At 38.8% G+C, this 17,496-nt stretch overlaps 1 protein-coding gene across 2 annotated transcripts in view; it reads left to right on the top strand.

Annotated features, from left to right (window-relative positions):
• Positions 1–17,496, top strand: part of LOC102309063 (netrin receptor UNC5C) — a 181,502-nt gene that overhangs the window by 91,261 nt on the left and 72,745 nt on the right. For both annotated transcript variants that reach the window (XM_005916218.3, XM_005916219.3), the window contains exon 3: positions 9,236–9,379. In XM_005916218.3, coding sequence (XP_005916280.1) covers positions 9,236–9,379 — 144 coding nt within the window. The remainder of the gene's footprint in view (positions 1–9,235; positions 9,380–17,496) is intronic.

Below are 17,496 nucleotides of genomic sequence, written 5' to 3'. Positions count from 1 at the left end.
ATTTTGATTTGTCAGAGAATAACAATCACCATCTCCATATTAGGGATAATAATCATAACATCAATATAAGGAGGGACATTGCTGAAACTATTGGAATAGATCTGAGGAAATGTACAAAGAAGTGGAAACGGCAAGGTAAAAAAAGTCCTAGCGCTTTATTTATTTCTGCCATCTGTCACCACATAAAAAACCGCCAGTATGTGACGACAAGGTATGATGTTGGTATACCCATTGAGTTTCATCCTAGGCGCTGCAAAGATTTACCACAGATGTCTAAATCAGGTTTGAGTAACCCCAACTGTGAGATGACACTAAAGATTTAGACTCAATCATGCAATGTTTGTTCTACCTAGGTTCTATTTGTACGCTATAATATGATAAATTATTCCATGTTCCTTAATCATCTGTAGATAAAATAGGCTTTTAATGTGAATTTAACCATAATTAGCTTTAGCATCAAATATTCTTCTTTCCAACATTGGTCAAACAGCAGGTTTTGAAAGTACAGACTATGGTTAGGCAGCAGCAAACATAAAGTGTTTTTGTTGAAGCTGCAATATCTCAGTCCCTTTGGGGAACTTTTGTTTCACTTGCCGCGGCTGCACAGTGTCGATCAGAGTGTTGGGTCACTTTCCTGACAACTCACCTTGATCTATGCGCACCACTCAGTGAGCTGCTCTCACAAAACGGGGCAAATATTTGCAAAATCAGGGACTCTGTCTGACTTCTTCAGATGTCTCTCTATGTGGAACTGATGAAATAATAATAGTGAGTGTTGACCTTTTCTGCAGCTTTTCCCCCCCCCCGCTATCCCTAAAGAACCGTCTGGTTGACCTGTCACTGATCACACCATAAACAATTTGAGTGCTTTGCCCCTTTTTCCACCATCTCTTTCATGTTGTATACCTTTTGACCTCAAAATACCCCATCTTTGTTTTATGTTTGCCATCTTTATTCCAGATTTTTATATCCATCTAGACTTTTTTGTGCTTTTGTTCATTTAATCCTAATTGGTACAGTTTTCTTCTGCATTCGCTTTAGCTTCCTGTTGAAACACAGTGGGACACCGAGAGACACAGGTTAATGGAACAAAGTGAAACTGGATATAGGATATAGAAAGAAATGTGTTTAACAGGTATATACATTTTTGGCACATAAAAGACAAGTGAGGCAGTTTATTTCCAACACAATATCAAAAACAGGTTTTAAAATTAACCATTTGTTTGATTGTATGGGTATTTTTACAATTTTAAAAACACAATTTCTAAAAACTTTAAGTGAAATTAATTGCCATAATGCCAAGAGCACAGCAATAATATTTTTGAGGACTACGTCAACATTTTACATTACCTCCATATATTGTTTGCATTTCATCTTACACATGGAGAAAGGTTTGAAGGGAGCTGAATTATAATACTCATGTATTATATTGGACCACTGCTGGCCATGAGTGCAGTAAAAGTGAGTTTACCCTCGTCTTAAATTTAGTAAAAGAAGCCAGAGGAGGTGGTTCATCAGCCATTTTACTTATTGTGGTTTTAGCCATTGCTGTTATTTTATTATGATTAGGGCTGTGGTATATTTTATTGGGTGTAACAGTGACCACATGCAGCCATCGTGTGTGTATATGTGTGTGTGTGTGTGTGTGTGTGTGTGTATATATGTGTATGTATATATGTGTATGTATATATATACTCTTTGTATGCTGGTAGTACATTTATCATAGAAATACTGCAGACTTTAATAATGGGCTGACTAGCTGGAAAAAGAACAGAGCACAATGTGTTCCTATGGATCTGAAATCATCTAAATCCTACTGCAAGGGCAAGCAAAACATATTGCGAGATGACATGGCAAACATTCCCCTGGCCAAACTTTAAAAACAAGTGTGGGTGTTGTGATTATACATTTTTCAAATAACAGTAAAATCAGCCAGTTTTATGTTTCCGTTGTACTATGTAAACATTTATTTATTTATTGTTTTAGTTCTATAATAAGCAGTGTTGGGAAGGTTACTTTTAAAATGTATTCCATTACAGAATACAGAATACATGCCCCAAAATGTATTCTGTAACGTATTCCGTTACGTTACTCAATGACAGTAACGTATTCTGAATACTTTGGATTACTTAATATATTATCATGCTTTTTACAACAACGTGAATGTACTATTGCTGTGTGATTTATTACTATTACTGAAGGTCCGCGACTCCGAACTGTAGTAAAGGGACCTCTGACTAATACGGCGGGGTCCCTGTCGGCTCGTAGCCGAAAAATAGCTTTACTTTGTTGTGTGGGTCAACTTTTCTTGCGAGAGACAGAGAGAGGCGTTGAAAGGCTGCTCCAACGGAACTTATTGTTTTCGGAGGAAAACACGAACACGGTGTACAGTCGAGTCTTAATAGCTTACTTACAACTGGGCTCGTCAGGCACTCTTCTTGGCTGAGTGGTTATTATTATATTTACATGCTTCCAGCTCCCGTTTTTCCTCGATGACAACTCGTACCTTTCCACTCCCCTTTTTCTCCCTCCTCGCGCTCACAGACCCATAACGTGTATGGCAGTCCATTCTCCCTGCAACACGGACTACACTGCCCATGATGCTACATTCTTTAGAGCTATGCTTGTAGCATTCTGCCTGTTAGCTTAGCACAACAACAACAACAACGAAAAGGCGCTCTCTCACCCAGGAAACACACAGTCGCAGAGAGAGAGAGAGCTCGCCCTGTAACCATGGCAACCGTAACGCTGCCGCCTGGAACAACAGAACGTAGCTGTCAAACAAAACCCAAACAGTCCTGACCCGCGACAATATGAAACAGGAAAGTACCGCCGTGTAATCCATTTATTTCAACAAAGTAACTGTATTCTGAATACCACCTTTTTAAACGGTAACTGTAACGGAATACAGTTACTCATATTTTGTATTTTAAATACGTAACGGCGGTACATGTATTCCGTTACTCCCCAACACTGATAATAAGATAAGGTAACCTTTATTAGCCCCACACGTGGGAAATTTGTTTTATTACAGCAGAAAGTGGACAGTGAGGTTACAACAATTACAAATTAGTTACAAAGTTACACAGATTAAGAAAAAAAACACTGGAATAGGATAAGAGAATAAGAATGACATACTGTACACAATAGAATACAGTTAAATAAAATACTATGTACAACAGAATAAAATACAATGCTGTCAGAAAAAAAGAATTGCACTCAGTGTTATTGCACAGAAAAAGAGAACGAGGATATTGGTCATAAATGTGGCACTATGACACAAAGTTAAAGCAAGAGGGTTCTCGGTTTGAATCCACCAGCTAGCTGGTACCTTTTTCTTCAGTTTCCATACTCAATGGCAGGGGTGTCCAAGTCCAGGCCTCAAGGGCTGGTGTCCTGCAGGTTTTAGATCACTATTTCATTCCCAGGCCTCTGGAGAACTTCAAGACATGTTGAGGAGGTAATTTAGCCATTTAAATAAGCTGGGTTGGATCAAGGACACATCTAAAACCTGCAGGACACCAGCCCTTGACGCCTGTAGTTGCTCTATGGGTTCTCTGGCCTTTTCCCAGTTCAGTGATAATTACGTTAGATTAACTGGTGGTTCTCAATTGGCTTTAGGTGTAAATGAATGATTGTCTGTCTCTCTGTGTTAGCCCTGCAACAAACTGGTGACCTGTCCAGGCTTTGGCCCGTCTCTCATCTAATGACAGCTGGGGTATAGATGGATATTCATTTTACACTTTTAGCAGTGGATTTCTACAGATCACAAGCTTAAGGAAAAGCCTAATCATAGAGACAAAAAGAAGAGTTATGACCTCGGTGATGATGAGTGTGTTATGCTGTTTTCCAGATCTTCTTTATTATGGACTTTTTTGAGGTGGGCGGGGGTATGAGTTTTTTGCGAAACTAATACATACAATATGTCTAAGCTGGACTTTAAGCATTACATCCTAAGTGCAGCAAGCAGAGATGAAATTATTTGCATGTGTCATGTCTCCATTAAGAAAAAAGAAGTTCTGGAGTGACAAAACCCATTCATGCAGTATTGTACTTCCATTCCCCGGGTGACAAGTAAACTTAGTTATATGAATCGACGCTATACGACTAACAGAAATATTTTGGGGTTTGTGCAGTTTTGTGATTGATAGAAATGTTTGTGACAGTATCCACTTGTCTTGATGCTTTTCTTCCATTTTTCATCTACTTCTTTCCCTTCACCTCCCTCAGCTGACAGCAGTGGTTTTGTTGATGTGATGTTCTGTCATGCTACAGAGACCCAGAATCCCATGCTTGTCTCCTCATAACAGATTGATGTGAATTCTTTGAGCACAGTATTGAAACAAAGTAAGGCACTGAGTGATCTGGGACTTTTTAAGCCTCAGGTAGTTCCGTCAGATTTTGCCCAGCAACTCTTGCTTTGTGAGTTTTGCATTGTCAAACACTGGAAACAACCAGGGCTGTCTCAACAGCACAACTCCGGACCTAGTGACGTCTGTCTTTATCTTATATATCCATGTGATGTACTATAAACCTTGAAAATCCGTTTTCATGCAGAATGTCACCGGTAAAAACTTGTGAACAGCTGCATAATTGTCATGTCAAAAACATTGCATACTTAGGCCACAGCTGTTCTTCCTGCATAGCCTAAAGCCATTATTTAAGAGATACATTCATTCAAATCAATAACTTCTGTTTTCGGCTTTGAAACCATAATTTTCTAATATATTTCAATCAGAGGGTTGATGTTTGAAATGTGTAAAACCATAGATTGTTGATAAAATTTGCATCTAGGACTCATAACTTTGAGCAAATGTATTACATATCCAAACTGACAGAATGAGCAAACATCCCTCCGGGGCTAGAGGTAGATACTGAGGTGGTAGATGGGTTCAAACATCAGGCAGATGAACTGAATATTTTGCAGCTTAATATACAACAAAATCAAACCAGAAATGTTTGGTAGAAGGCACGAGGAATATAATGCAGTGCAACTTGAGTTGTCTGTCTGAACTAGCCTGCAGGCTTTGTTTTATTTAGATAGATTTCATGTGATTTCTTTGCATGACTTTCAGAGCAAACCCTATCTCACGAAAGTCAGATTATTGATTTTGAAAGTGAGAATTAGTTAGCATTAGCACGATGAAGACTTCATCTCTTCAGTTTTGACCTTTAGTCTCTACTACATTAACAAGGATTAAGTGCAGTGGCGGTCCTAACCTGTTTGGTGCCCTGGGCGCCCAACTCCCGGCAAATGGGCAATAGAAAACCGATCGGTGCCTATGCCATTCCTAATATGCACTGGCATGATGTCGGGGCAGCAGGAGTACGAGCATTTTTTTTTTTTTTTTGGCCGATGCCCGTGATGCCGCCCCGGGCAACCGCCCGTGTCGCCCGTATCAGAAACCGCTACTGATTAAGTGGTGTATTTTCTTCAACATATTTTCATAGGAACAACCATGTTTTTAATCTACTGTGAAGTAGGGCTGCCACGATTTGTCGACTAGTCACGATTACGTCGACTATCAAAATCGTCGACGACTGATTTAATAGTCGACGTCGTTTGAAGCTTTGTAAGATCGCAAAAGACGCAGGAATAAGTAGCAGGATTTAAGAGTGTAATAACGGACTGAAACAGAAGATGGCAGCACTGCATGTACAAGGATGCCAGCTGCCGTTAAACCCCGAAGAAGAAGAAGCAGCTGTGTCCCAGAATTCATAGCGCGGCCCAGCTTAGTTTCCAACAATGGCGGCAGCTAGTTAGTTTTAATATTACTCTTATTATTCTTTCTGGGTCACAAAATAAACGTTTAACATATTTTCAGGCGAGAATGTAGCTGTGTAAACCTCAAATATCTGCTCAGTTTATCAGGACACCACATATTTTCAAAAGCGCTCCGACGTTTTCGGAGACGTCTGTTACCCACTAGCTCGATAGCTAGCCGGGGGCTAGGTCACTAGCGCCGTGAGAACACCGGACTCCCGGCAAATTGTTTTCAAACCCACCGCCGTCTTTCGCACTCAGGTTAAATATATATGAGTCACTTAGATAAATTAAAAATGTTGTTGTTTGGCTTTTTTTTTTTTAGTATTTTATTTGTTCCTGAGTAAATCGGTTTGGCTGAGATTAAAGTTATAGTTTTTACACAGCTGAATAAACGTCAAGCAGACAGCTGATTATCAGAAGTGTGAGATGCTGGAGAATATACTCCGGTGTCCTGTTATATTTTAGATAGCAAGGAGTTTATTAAACTTCACCGAAACAATCTGCAAATTTCATTAAATTTAATAAACTATCATCTTGTCTTTATTTTTAGTTAGCACCTTAAAAGCTTAAAGCTGTAAGCTAATGATAGTTATATAAGAGCAGATGCTGCTGGTGCAATAAGCTGTAGTTTTACGTCCAATGGATGATGATCTGATTAGTCGACTAATCGCATAAATAATCGGTGACTAGTCGACTATCAAAATAATCGTTTGTGGCAGCCCTACTGTGAAGTTCTTAGCTCTTCACAGCGTGGTTTTTCACTGTATATGACCTGTTCCTAGTTTGTTTTGCTTTTTTGTCTGTTTTCTTTGTTGTTTCCTACCTTGTAAAACACATTGTTATCCTTCACTGCTGATCCCTGCCTCTTATCTAGCAGTTTAGGTGTTCTAGTAACTTTGCACTGAACCATAATTAACTGAAGTTTATAACTGAGAGTTCTGCACTTATGCTTCAGAGTATAGAGATGGTTAATTAGCTAGCCACTGCACAACCATTTAAAAATGTAATAATACATCTCTGGAAACTTTAAAATTCTTTTTTTCTGTTGGGTTGCTTTTTTATTAGCTGCAAGCTACAAGTTCAAAAAACTTTGAGGTTTAAAACCTTCAGCCTTCTGCTTGGAGAAAATATCTTATTATCCAGTGTTAGTCAGCTGCAGCTTCTCAGTCAGAATATCTGAGGTGCGCCAGCGTCCCACACGCTTTAGTTTTATTTTCCAAGCAGTAAAGGCAGGAGAGAGACCAATATTTGTAGTTTACAGAAACAGTTGTGAGTGTGCTCTCTTTTTTTTTCTTCTTTCGTGCTGCCAGATACACCCCCCCCCCCCCTCCCGCCAGTTTGCCATTACCTTATTTTATGGTGGAAAGTGCACATTTAATTCTGAGTGTTAAATTTTTCCCTGTTTTGTTTTACAAATTCTTAGCGTTCCTGCACACGTGTCTCATTGTATCCCAGTGCAGCCACTGGCTTTGCTTGAAACGCTCCACTAATTGAATAATATTTATCTTCTAATGATTTTTGATATTCAACCTAATAAGTCATGTACACAGTGTTGCAAAAGCTTTAAATATGTATATGTTTCCCATTTATTTGTCTTCATCAGAAGCCTGCTTCCACTCTCTCATTGAGTCACCAAAGCCCGTGGTGTCTTTCATGTACCATCCCATATGCTTCTTTGCATATGCTGAGTCCCTTTTTCACATCTAGCTGTCTGACTCTTTTGAACAATTCCCTTTAATTGCTCATTACTTTGGCAGTAGCATTCTCACTGGTCTCCACCTTCTTCCTATCGTTCTTGCCCTTCTTGTGCTCACACTTTTGTCTTTTTTTTTGTCTCATTGCTATTGCTTGCCCACTCGTCTCAGCTTTAGTCCTGGTTTCCTTGCCTGTTATAATTGTCTCTTTAGCTGCCGTTTTTTTTTGCCTCTGTTGCTGTGCTCCTTTGCTCTCTCATTTCATGCTGTGAAGCCATATCAATCTCCCTTGTTTGCATGTTTTCTCAAACATCAGTATGCACAACAGTTTTACAAGCTTTGCTCTTTACAGTGCTCTTCCCATCAATGGCTTTTAGCCCCTTTTTTGCCTCCTACTAGATTTTTATTTTTGGACTTACTCTACACTTTTCTCCCTGTGCCATCAGTCAATTTGAATTTCTGTATTATCTAAGGTCCCTGTTTACTTTCCACACACTCCATCTTATTGAGGTTTATTTATTTATTTCTAACTGAAAAGCCATACCGATCTTCCAGCTATCTTACTTGAAAGCTTATGTTGCCTTTCTTACACTTTGCCCTTATGGGTTACTTATTAATTCTCCCACCAGCCATTAATGGCCTTAAGTTTGCCTCAGTCTCATTCACTGTATTTCACTTTGTTTCCTCTTAGTCCCCTTTGCCTCAGTCCTGGCTTTGCTGCTATAACTGTCTCTCTTATGGCAAGAACTTGCCGAGAGTCTTCATAAGTAATAGGCCCAAGTCAGATTTGTGGAGCCCCGTAGAGACGGTTTCTGGGGTCTCTGTAACTCAACTGAACCTGAAATAAACTGCCAAGATCTCTTCTCATGGCATTTTGCCCATCTACTCCCCAATCCCCACGTACTCCTACTTGAATACATTTTTATCTCTGTTCCCTCCCTCTTTCCTTTTCACATTTTATCGACCTCTTCCACCTCTTAACCTGTCATCCTCCTCTCCCTGCAACTCTGTCATGTTGCTCTTCATTACATCTACCTGTCTACCATTTCTCTCATTGCCCTCTCCCCTTCCTTTCCAGTCTGTAACCTAAAGTTTTTACTTTAATTAATCACTTCTTGATAGTTCTGTTTATTTTCTCTCGAATATTACTTTCCTTGGTCACAGAGTTTCTCAATTTTCTGTATCCTGTATGTAGATTTTTTTTAAATGTAGATTTTCTGCGTCTCATCGTGAGTTTTTCCCTTAGACTTCATTTCCTTTTTTCTCTTTCAGTACCCCTCTATCTGTGCTCCCTTGTAGTGCTATCAGTAGGGTGCAGCTACTCAAATCTTACACTTATTCTTTACATAGGAGCTGCTTTCAAAACTCCAGAGAAAAGAGGGAATTGGGGGCGGACTGAGATAAAGAGTAAAAGCGCAAAGGAACAATCTCACAAATGTGATATTAAATCCAGAGTGGATCTACTCTGTAAAGTGACCTGGCTTTGTAAACACCAGCAGCTACTGAATGATTATCCTCAACTTAAATTTACTAGCTGAGATATTTATTATGGATTGCTCTTACTTTTTCTTTTTAAGCTAACATGTAAGCCATATCAGGCAAATAGAAGCTTATTTAAGTTTCACATTTTCTGGAGAATCAGCACGTGAGTAAGACAAGGAAATAAAAAAAATTACTTATGACTTACCATTTGTTAGCGCTTGCATTTTTGCTCGATTCTTATTCCCAGTTGAAATTGTAAACAATACAATGGTGTTTTTCCCTTTTGCTGCAGGTCTGGTGGTGAGAGAAGCCAGCATAGAAATAACACGGCAGCAAGTGGAGGAGCTGTTTGGCCCTGAAGATTACTGGTGTCAGTGCGTGGCCTGGAGCTCTGCTGGAACCACCAAAAGCCGCAAGGCACATGTCCGGATTGCATGTGAGTTAGCTACTCTAAGCATCCATACAAGATATAAAAGTTGGAAAATACTGCTTATGGGAGTGGATTGTCCACATTTTATATTTAAAGTTTTCTGTCTGATAAACAAAACAAAACATTTTCTCTTATCTCAGTAAAAATGTGTATGTTTGCAATCTTGTGCACACAGATACACTAAACAGTTATCATGGGTTGATTCAGTCTCATGAAAGCCTTTTGTAAAACACAGTAGCCTAAAACTGAAAGCAAACAGGGAAAACTGATTACCTTATTCAATGCAAATAGAGGCATCACAACTGACTTAACCCCCTGGTGTGTGTAGTTTATTATTACTCTGTAGTAATATGAACACAAGTGCAGGGATGTTATACTGCCTATTTTTCTTTTACAAATAAAAACGCAAAAAAAAAACATCCAAGTAGTCTAGATTTTTTCTTTATCATCTCATCACTTGCACCAGTGATTTTATGCTGCACATACCTGCTGTGGATTTCCACAGAACAGCAGGACACGATAAAGTGAGTTTGTTACCTTGCTTTGAAGTTTAGGTGTGCAGTCGGCTGTATTACTTTATGCAATATTTGTAACGGATGAAAAGAATCGTCTTGTTTCATGCATGTGATTTTACTAAAAGCACATTACAGTTGGTTACATTTTAAGCAGGAAAAACTGGAGAGTCTGATTTTTTTTTAAACCGAATTAACTAAAAAAAAAAACCTTTGAAGAAAATGTACCCACCGTATATAATGCAGTGTAACTTTTCTAAGCAGAGAGTTAGCTCTATAACTTTGGTCGACCATCAGTAGCTTCCTGTTATGGTCTGGTGAAGAATTTAATAAGACAACTGGGAGTCTGACTATAAGGTCACCAAAAGAACACAGCACAGATTAGACCCGGCCAGACTTCATATCATTCTAACAGACAGTACTACTATGTAATACTGCATACACAGTTAACACATGGGGAAATCATTTCAGGAGTCCCCCAGCAACAGCTCAGGGAAAGGAAAAAAGCTAAATCCTGTCACGAGTGATGGTCATTTGACAGCTGTACAACATCTGAGGAGCAAGGGAATTGAGATGTTTGATAAAAAAAATAATCTAAAAGAAGTCGTTTGGTCTTTCAACATAATCCTCATATAAAACAATGGATTGTTCCTTGAGAGCTTCTTTCACTGAGATTTGAAGCCACAACAGTAGTTTTCCAAGCGTCATTGCTCTGGTCAATTCAGCCATATAAGACAACTGGGACTTGTCTGAGTGCTCAGGTTATAGAAAGGTCAAGCAGAAAAGAAATACCAATAACAAAATCGACCCCACCTCTCCAGTTTACCAGGCTTATACTGACAGTTATGCTCTGCTTCAGTGCTCTCTCAAAAGGACAACTGGGGAATTTGACAGAGTCCATTCAGCATGCACACTGGATAAACTGCACACATCCCCATATGTAGGACTTTAACAGACAGTATCACTCTAGTAGACATGCACCCTGAAAGTCTTATTCTCCCAGGTTGGTCTTATTCTTTCTGCAGAAGGAAATCCATCATGCAGACCCTTGTGTTTTATTGCCACTTTTATTTGGCCTTAACTATGTATCACATTTTCACTTTTGCAGAACTTGATACCTGTGTTTATGTATTCACTCTCCAGTTATCTTGGAAGTATTCAGTATATTAATTTGGCAACAAAGGTCCATGAGTTTTTTTCACAGTGAACTTTAATTTGTATTTTTGCCTCTACACCACCTCTAATCAAAAAAACAAAACAAAACATATCATAGCATTAACTTTTAACTTAATAACGGCCATTATTATGCTGTGTTACCAGTTTTTAGAAGCTCAAAAGTAATGTTAGGCCTGTTCTCTCATTTTCTGTGACACAGATAAAAGATCTCGAGTTAAATCTAAGTGTGGAATTTGAATTTGGTAGCTGTTTACTGGAACTGTCAATGTGAGGTCCAGTGAGATGTTGATGCAAAAGAAAGAAGGAATGTACTGGCCGGCTCAGCAACAGCCGAAATCTGGAAAACCAAGGAACGCAGCTACATCTGATGATCATAGGAATTATTAACCAGATTATTTGGACAGATGAAACCAAAATTAACTTGTACCAGAATGATGGGATGAGAAAAGTATGGAAAAGGAAAGAAACGGCTCATGGTCTGTTGCATACCACATCATCTGTCAAACATAGAAGAGGCAAGGCTATGGCATGGGCATGTATGGCTGCCAACGGAACTGGGTCACCCGTGTTTATTGATGATGTGACTGCTGATAGAAGCAGCAGGATGAATTCTGGAGGGTACACAGCTATACTCTCAGCTCAGATTCAGCCAAATGCTGCAGAACTGATCAGACAGCGCTTCAACTGTGCAAATGGATAATGACCCAAATCAAACTGCAAAAGCAACCCAAGAGTTTCTCAAGGGGAGAAAAATGGAATACGCTCTTCAATGACCAAGTCAGTCACTTGATCTCAACCCAAAAGAGAATTGCTTTTCAGTTACTGAAGATGGAAGTGAAGACTGAGAGATCCACACCACAGGTGGAGCTACAGCTGAAGGTGGCTGCAGTAAAGGCCTGGCAGAGAAAGCACAGTGTTTGATGTCCATGTGTTCTAGACTTCAGGCACTCATTGAGTGCAAACCATTCGAGTCCCAGTATTGAAAACTGTCCTTATATTTAAAATTATTACTTTGCCCAAATAGGTTTGAGCTTCTAAAAAGCTGAAAGTCTGCACTTCAGTCACATCTTGATTGTTTGATTTGAAATCCAGTTCAGTGGTGTACAGAGACCAAAGTATAAATCCTGTAATTTTCTGAAAACCTATGGACCTAATTCTATTAATAACCGAATAATACAACGACATAAATCCATTTTGTTGTGTAGATCACATTTAAATCCAACCTTATATTCAATTATTCAATATGGTAAACAGAATTTGAAGAACTATTTTCTGTACTGAAACTCTGACCAGTATACTGTATGAATGGAGTGAGTACAAACATCTGCAGCATCATTTAAATGTCAAACCATTTAAAATTCTATCACCTTTCAAAAATTTTCTTTGATGAGCCATGCAAAATAAATGACTGAAAAGTATATTTCAAAGTAAACTAATTGACCCAAACCTGAAACTCTGTTCAGCAGAGGTAGATACACCTGTGATTACTGACACTCAAGTTTCAATCGGGTGATCATTTGAATAAAATCGAGTACACCTGTGATTTACAATTAGCTTAATTGCATTAAAAATTACTTTCAGAAACCGTGCTTCAACAGCGTAGCAGTGAAAACCAGCCAGGTGAGTGCTTCAGACTTGGCACAGTAGATTATCAGTGGAAATGAGAATTTCTGTAAGAGCTCAAAGAGAATGAAGGGCATGCTCTCATATAAACATCAGCATCTATGCACAGCTTGGAATTAATGAGAAAATTCTGTCTTCAAGAAAGTCCAAGGAGACAAAAATCATATATAAAACTAACACTTGCATAAGAACATGGGGGGAAAAAAGGCTGGTGATTAGTGGGAGCACATCCTTCGGGATAAGACTAAGATAAATTGTTCAGGTCAGAAGGGGTCCAGCATGACGGGTATGAATCTGGCCTGGTATAACACAGTGAACGCATACTCTAACTAAAATTTATAATACTAGCTGACAAGACAGCTCCCACTCTCCAAAAGCTCAGGTGAACTGGAATATCCCAGTGTGATAATAATGCAAAAGCCCATTCATTTTCTTAACCACTTATTCGAGGTTGTAGAGGGCTGACACGCTACCAAAAAGAGCTTCTGAAAAGGAATAAAAAATGAAAACTATGACCAGGCAAGGTAGGGTCCTTAACCTGAATCTAATGTAACACCTTTGGGGTATTTCAAAGATAAAGGTGGACCAATATAACCCCTCCAGCAAAGAGAAGCTTAAAAAGAACATTTACAATGTCAGAACTCCTCTCCAGAAATCTGTGCAAAAGGGGCATGAAGTCCACGCTGAGAAGGATGCTAGTTTTTAAGTAAATACTTTAATGGGTTTTTTTTTTTACTAGAACTCTTAAGGTTGTGTTTTTGAATTTTACATAAGAGCAAATACTCTGCAGTTCAACAGTGTATGATCACACAGTATTGTGGCAGCAGTACATTCCTTCGTTAATTTGGCTTGTCAGTTGTTCCTGTTTTAATTCATAACAGCATCACTACTCTCTGCAATGTTTCATCAGATGAGGATTTTTTTTCTCTCAGCAGAGAGTTAGTGACACAGTCAGAAATATCCTTCTAAGCTCTGCTAATAACATTCTCGAATGGAGTGGGCCCTCCTTGGGGTGCAGTGAAATCTGGGTAATGTGCCGCTTTTGGCTCATGTTTTGGCTGATACATACTAAGAGACAGATGAATACAAGTTTATGTTTACAGGCTTCTGAGACTCGCAGAGGAAAACACATAACTGCAGACACTGCTGTATTGCTGAGTGACTTAGCTTATCAACAAGGTACTTGGCATCGATTTTACATGCATAAATGTGCCTATGTACGCAAGAATGAGAATGCATCACAACCCATTTACAGTATTGTTTATCATGCAGTAGCATCATTTAGCATGCACTGTGACATTATCACATCTCTTGATTTGAGTTTTTCATCCAACTTGTTTTGGGTTCAGATTCATTAATTAATTATTAATGCTGTAAAAAAGTGGCACAAAGTAGTTTCTGAAATTACATTACATCACATCATAGTTAAAATAAATAAATAAAACAACAGAAAAGTTACCAATATTTGCTATATTTAACATACAATGTTTTATATTGTCTAACCAGTCCTTTCGTGGCTGTCAGCGATCTGCGCTAAATCATAAATCTTCACGCTAATTTAGCAAAAGCAAACTAGCTCTTTCCAGATCTTTTCTTTCGACATTTTGTCAGCCAACTTTTTCAAAGTAGGTAAAACTTTATAACTGCTCGACTGTGAGACTTGCTGGAGGTTAGGTGGCGGGATGGTGAGGGATGATGCCTTTAAAACGCTTTGAAGGTTCAACAAATATCAAAGAAGAAAAAAATAATCTTCTATACTAAATCCTGGTAGTCATTCATTTTATTAATTTCTCTTCATATCTCTTTTTTATGCATTTATTTTCTCCACGTACTGGCATATTTTCCTTCTGACTTTATCTGTCCCACCGTCCTTCACTTTCTCTCTCTCAGTTATAACAGTGACTTTTCCCTTAACCAGATCTGATTACACTGAGCCCCCTTTTGTGATAACCTTTTACTTCAAATCGACCCAACCTCCTGACCTACCCTGCTTTTCGGCTCCTATTTGGATCTACTGTTGTGATTAAAATGCTTCCTGGCAGCTAGAGCTTGCTGAGCAAAGTGTCTTTTTTTCCACTGCACCATGCAAAAGCAATTCAGCATTTCTCCCCTGCTTTCACCTTCCTACTCATTTTCTTCCCCATTGTTTTCTCCCCTGTTATTTCTTATTGCTTATTGAGAGTGCGCTCTGAGCTTATTGTTTAATTCTGTCATCAGCGCTCTCTCTCTCTCTCTCCTTCTCTTGCTTTAAACTGTGTCATTCTCCAGCATCTCCAAGCTTTTTAATAAGTACAGATGTAACACTCCGAGGCACTAACAAAATATGCAGTTTGTAGCAGGATAATGGCAATAAGTGTTGTGACTCTAAATCTGACACACACATGCAGTGATATTTAATATCTGACAGTTTTATTGGACTTTTGTAGCAGACCACTTTAGCTTATTTTGTGGTTTATAAAGCACATAGAGGCAAACAGAGATATATTCACATAGTAAATGAGTCATTCACAGCATCGCAGCCAGTTATGTAGACACATACATGCGCATAAATGTGCATGCAATGGCAGTCATGATCTCTGGCCCTGTGGCTATCAGGTCAAGCCTTTCTCCTTCAATATCTTAGCAATATGTCAAGGTCACACACATGCGACACGTACACACAGCCCTGCACACAGCTGCATGCGCACACAAATTTCAGATGATGGCAATTTGTTCTGCCACCTTCCACGGAGACAAGTGTTTGCATAGCAATCAGGAGTCCAGACACTCAGGGGCACAGGAGCACAGGCAGCTACTTGTGTCAACTGGAAAATGCCTATTAGTGAATTTCGTCTGTTTTGTTTATGATGCAAATGTCTCAGCTGCATGTATTTAGGTTTTCCTTCAATCATGGTTAAATTGGACTAAGAAAAAACAAGTCTCAACAGTGATATATTTTTTTTCTTGGTTTTTCTTTTTGTGTGCAGGCATTTTTTTATAGTTTCTACACTCACATAGGCTTAAACCTGTCTTTACTGTAGCTTATAGCATTAGACACAATCATTCCCCACCTCAGCAAAGGGAAATCACTGCAGTGGTTTGGATGTATGCGCTCAGCAGCAGCAGCCACAGTTGCAGTTTCACATTTGACCTTTTTGAGTATAAAATGGCATGCTTACAGTAGCAGTTCGAGTAATGCATATAGCAAAAACACACTGTCTTATACATATTTCTGCTATACATCCATCCACAGTCACCCTGAATTAACTTTCCAGTGGAAAACCCTCAGTGCTCTGTTCCTCGGTGCTCTCTTGGTGATATCATCGGGAGGATATTGGTTGCTGGCTCTGAAAGTGACTTCATGATGTTTGCAAACACTGAATAAACATTTTTGTACTAGGAATCCACAGGGTGTGTGTGTGTGTGTAGGAGTGTGGTTATGGTGCTTCACCACCGCTCTAAGCCACAGAGCTTTTTCCCAGATGTCAAATACTGCTCCAGGGTGCGTTTATGTGTTATAATGGTAAGCCGTGGTGTTGATTTACTTGCAACAGAACTCACTCATTCACTCAAGTCACCTTTTAAAGTTTCATTTATGGGGAAAATTACATATGTGTCACGCAACGTAATACTATATAGTTACTGTTTTGTTTTGTCATATTCGCCAACAACATTTCTTTTTAGAAGGGGAAAAAGGGGACAATTTAAAGGGAGGCAGGAAGTTTCACATAGGTCTCACAAACAACAAAAGTCAAAGGTTAAAGTAAGACAAAATGTGATGAAAAATAAACTCTTATAAAACCTGAATTTAAAAAAAAGTTAGTTAAAGTTCAAAGTACATTACAATACCATTCAGTTCACTGCCACTTCCATGTGCTTTATATTGTAGGCTACATACGAAACAACAGCTGAACCCTTATGTGTGTGAAAAGTGAACTGATTCTTAGAATGATGCAGATTTTTAATGTATGTTAAAAAAATATCTTCACAATATATTTCGCTTAATATAAAAATATAAAACTTAAAAAATCCCAACCACAGAACAGATGAACGGTTACACTCAGTTTGTCCCCAGAACATATTGTCTCTTACCAGAGGTAGCACTCAACCTTTGATCTTGATTTTGTGTTAATGAGTCATTATACAAAATGGAAACACAGAGGAAATGCTGTTGCTATGTCAGCGAGCTGAGTTGTTTACTTGTTCGAAACCTGACTGTGGATGGAAAGACCTTGTCTGGTGTCTGGAGCTGATCACAGGTTGTGAAGTGTCGAAATGACAGGGTGGAGCATTGAGTGAAAGAACTGGTCTGAGTGGAAAGAGACTCTCTAAAGTCACTTAGAGAAAATGACTCCCTATATAACCACTCTGAAAATGACTGTGCCACTCAAGGTCACATGTCTTTCACTTCTAAAATATTTTTGAGTTTTATTGGTTTATCAGGAGTTTTGTATAAGAGATCAGAGTTTTAAGGAGTCTTTGACTTTATCAAATGCTTGAAGAACCAATGATGAAAACTGCTCTTATAAAAACGCAGACAACTTCAGCATGGCCATATATCTGATTAAATCTGACAAACATGTATTCATCTTTATCAGTCTTGTACAAATTAACTAGTATTTATAATATTAGCAATGACTGTAATGTTAAAAACAATACTCAGCAGTGGCATCACCCCAAACGTGCAGTCCTACTGTATATTGTTGAATGGCAAGATGGCGATTTGTGTATTTCAATCAGTAATGCAAATTTAATTTTGCTCACCTGTCTGAGCAATAGTTGATTTTTCCACCACATAGTCCTTTTTAATCTGCTCTCGGGTCGTTCTTAGTT

Source organism: Haplochromis burtoni, unplaced genomic scaffold (genome assembly GCF_018398535.1).
Source record: "Haplochromis burtoni strain Fernald_Lab_line unplaced genomic scaffold, NCSU_Asbu1 Contig_18, whole genome shotgun sequence".
Classification (NCBI taxonomy): Eukaryota; Metazoa; Chordata; class Actinopteri; order Cichliformes; family Cichlidae; genus Haplochromis; species Haplochromis burtoni.
This window is presented reverse-complemented; position numbering and strand designations above follow the sequence as displayed.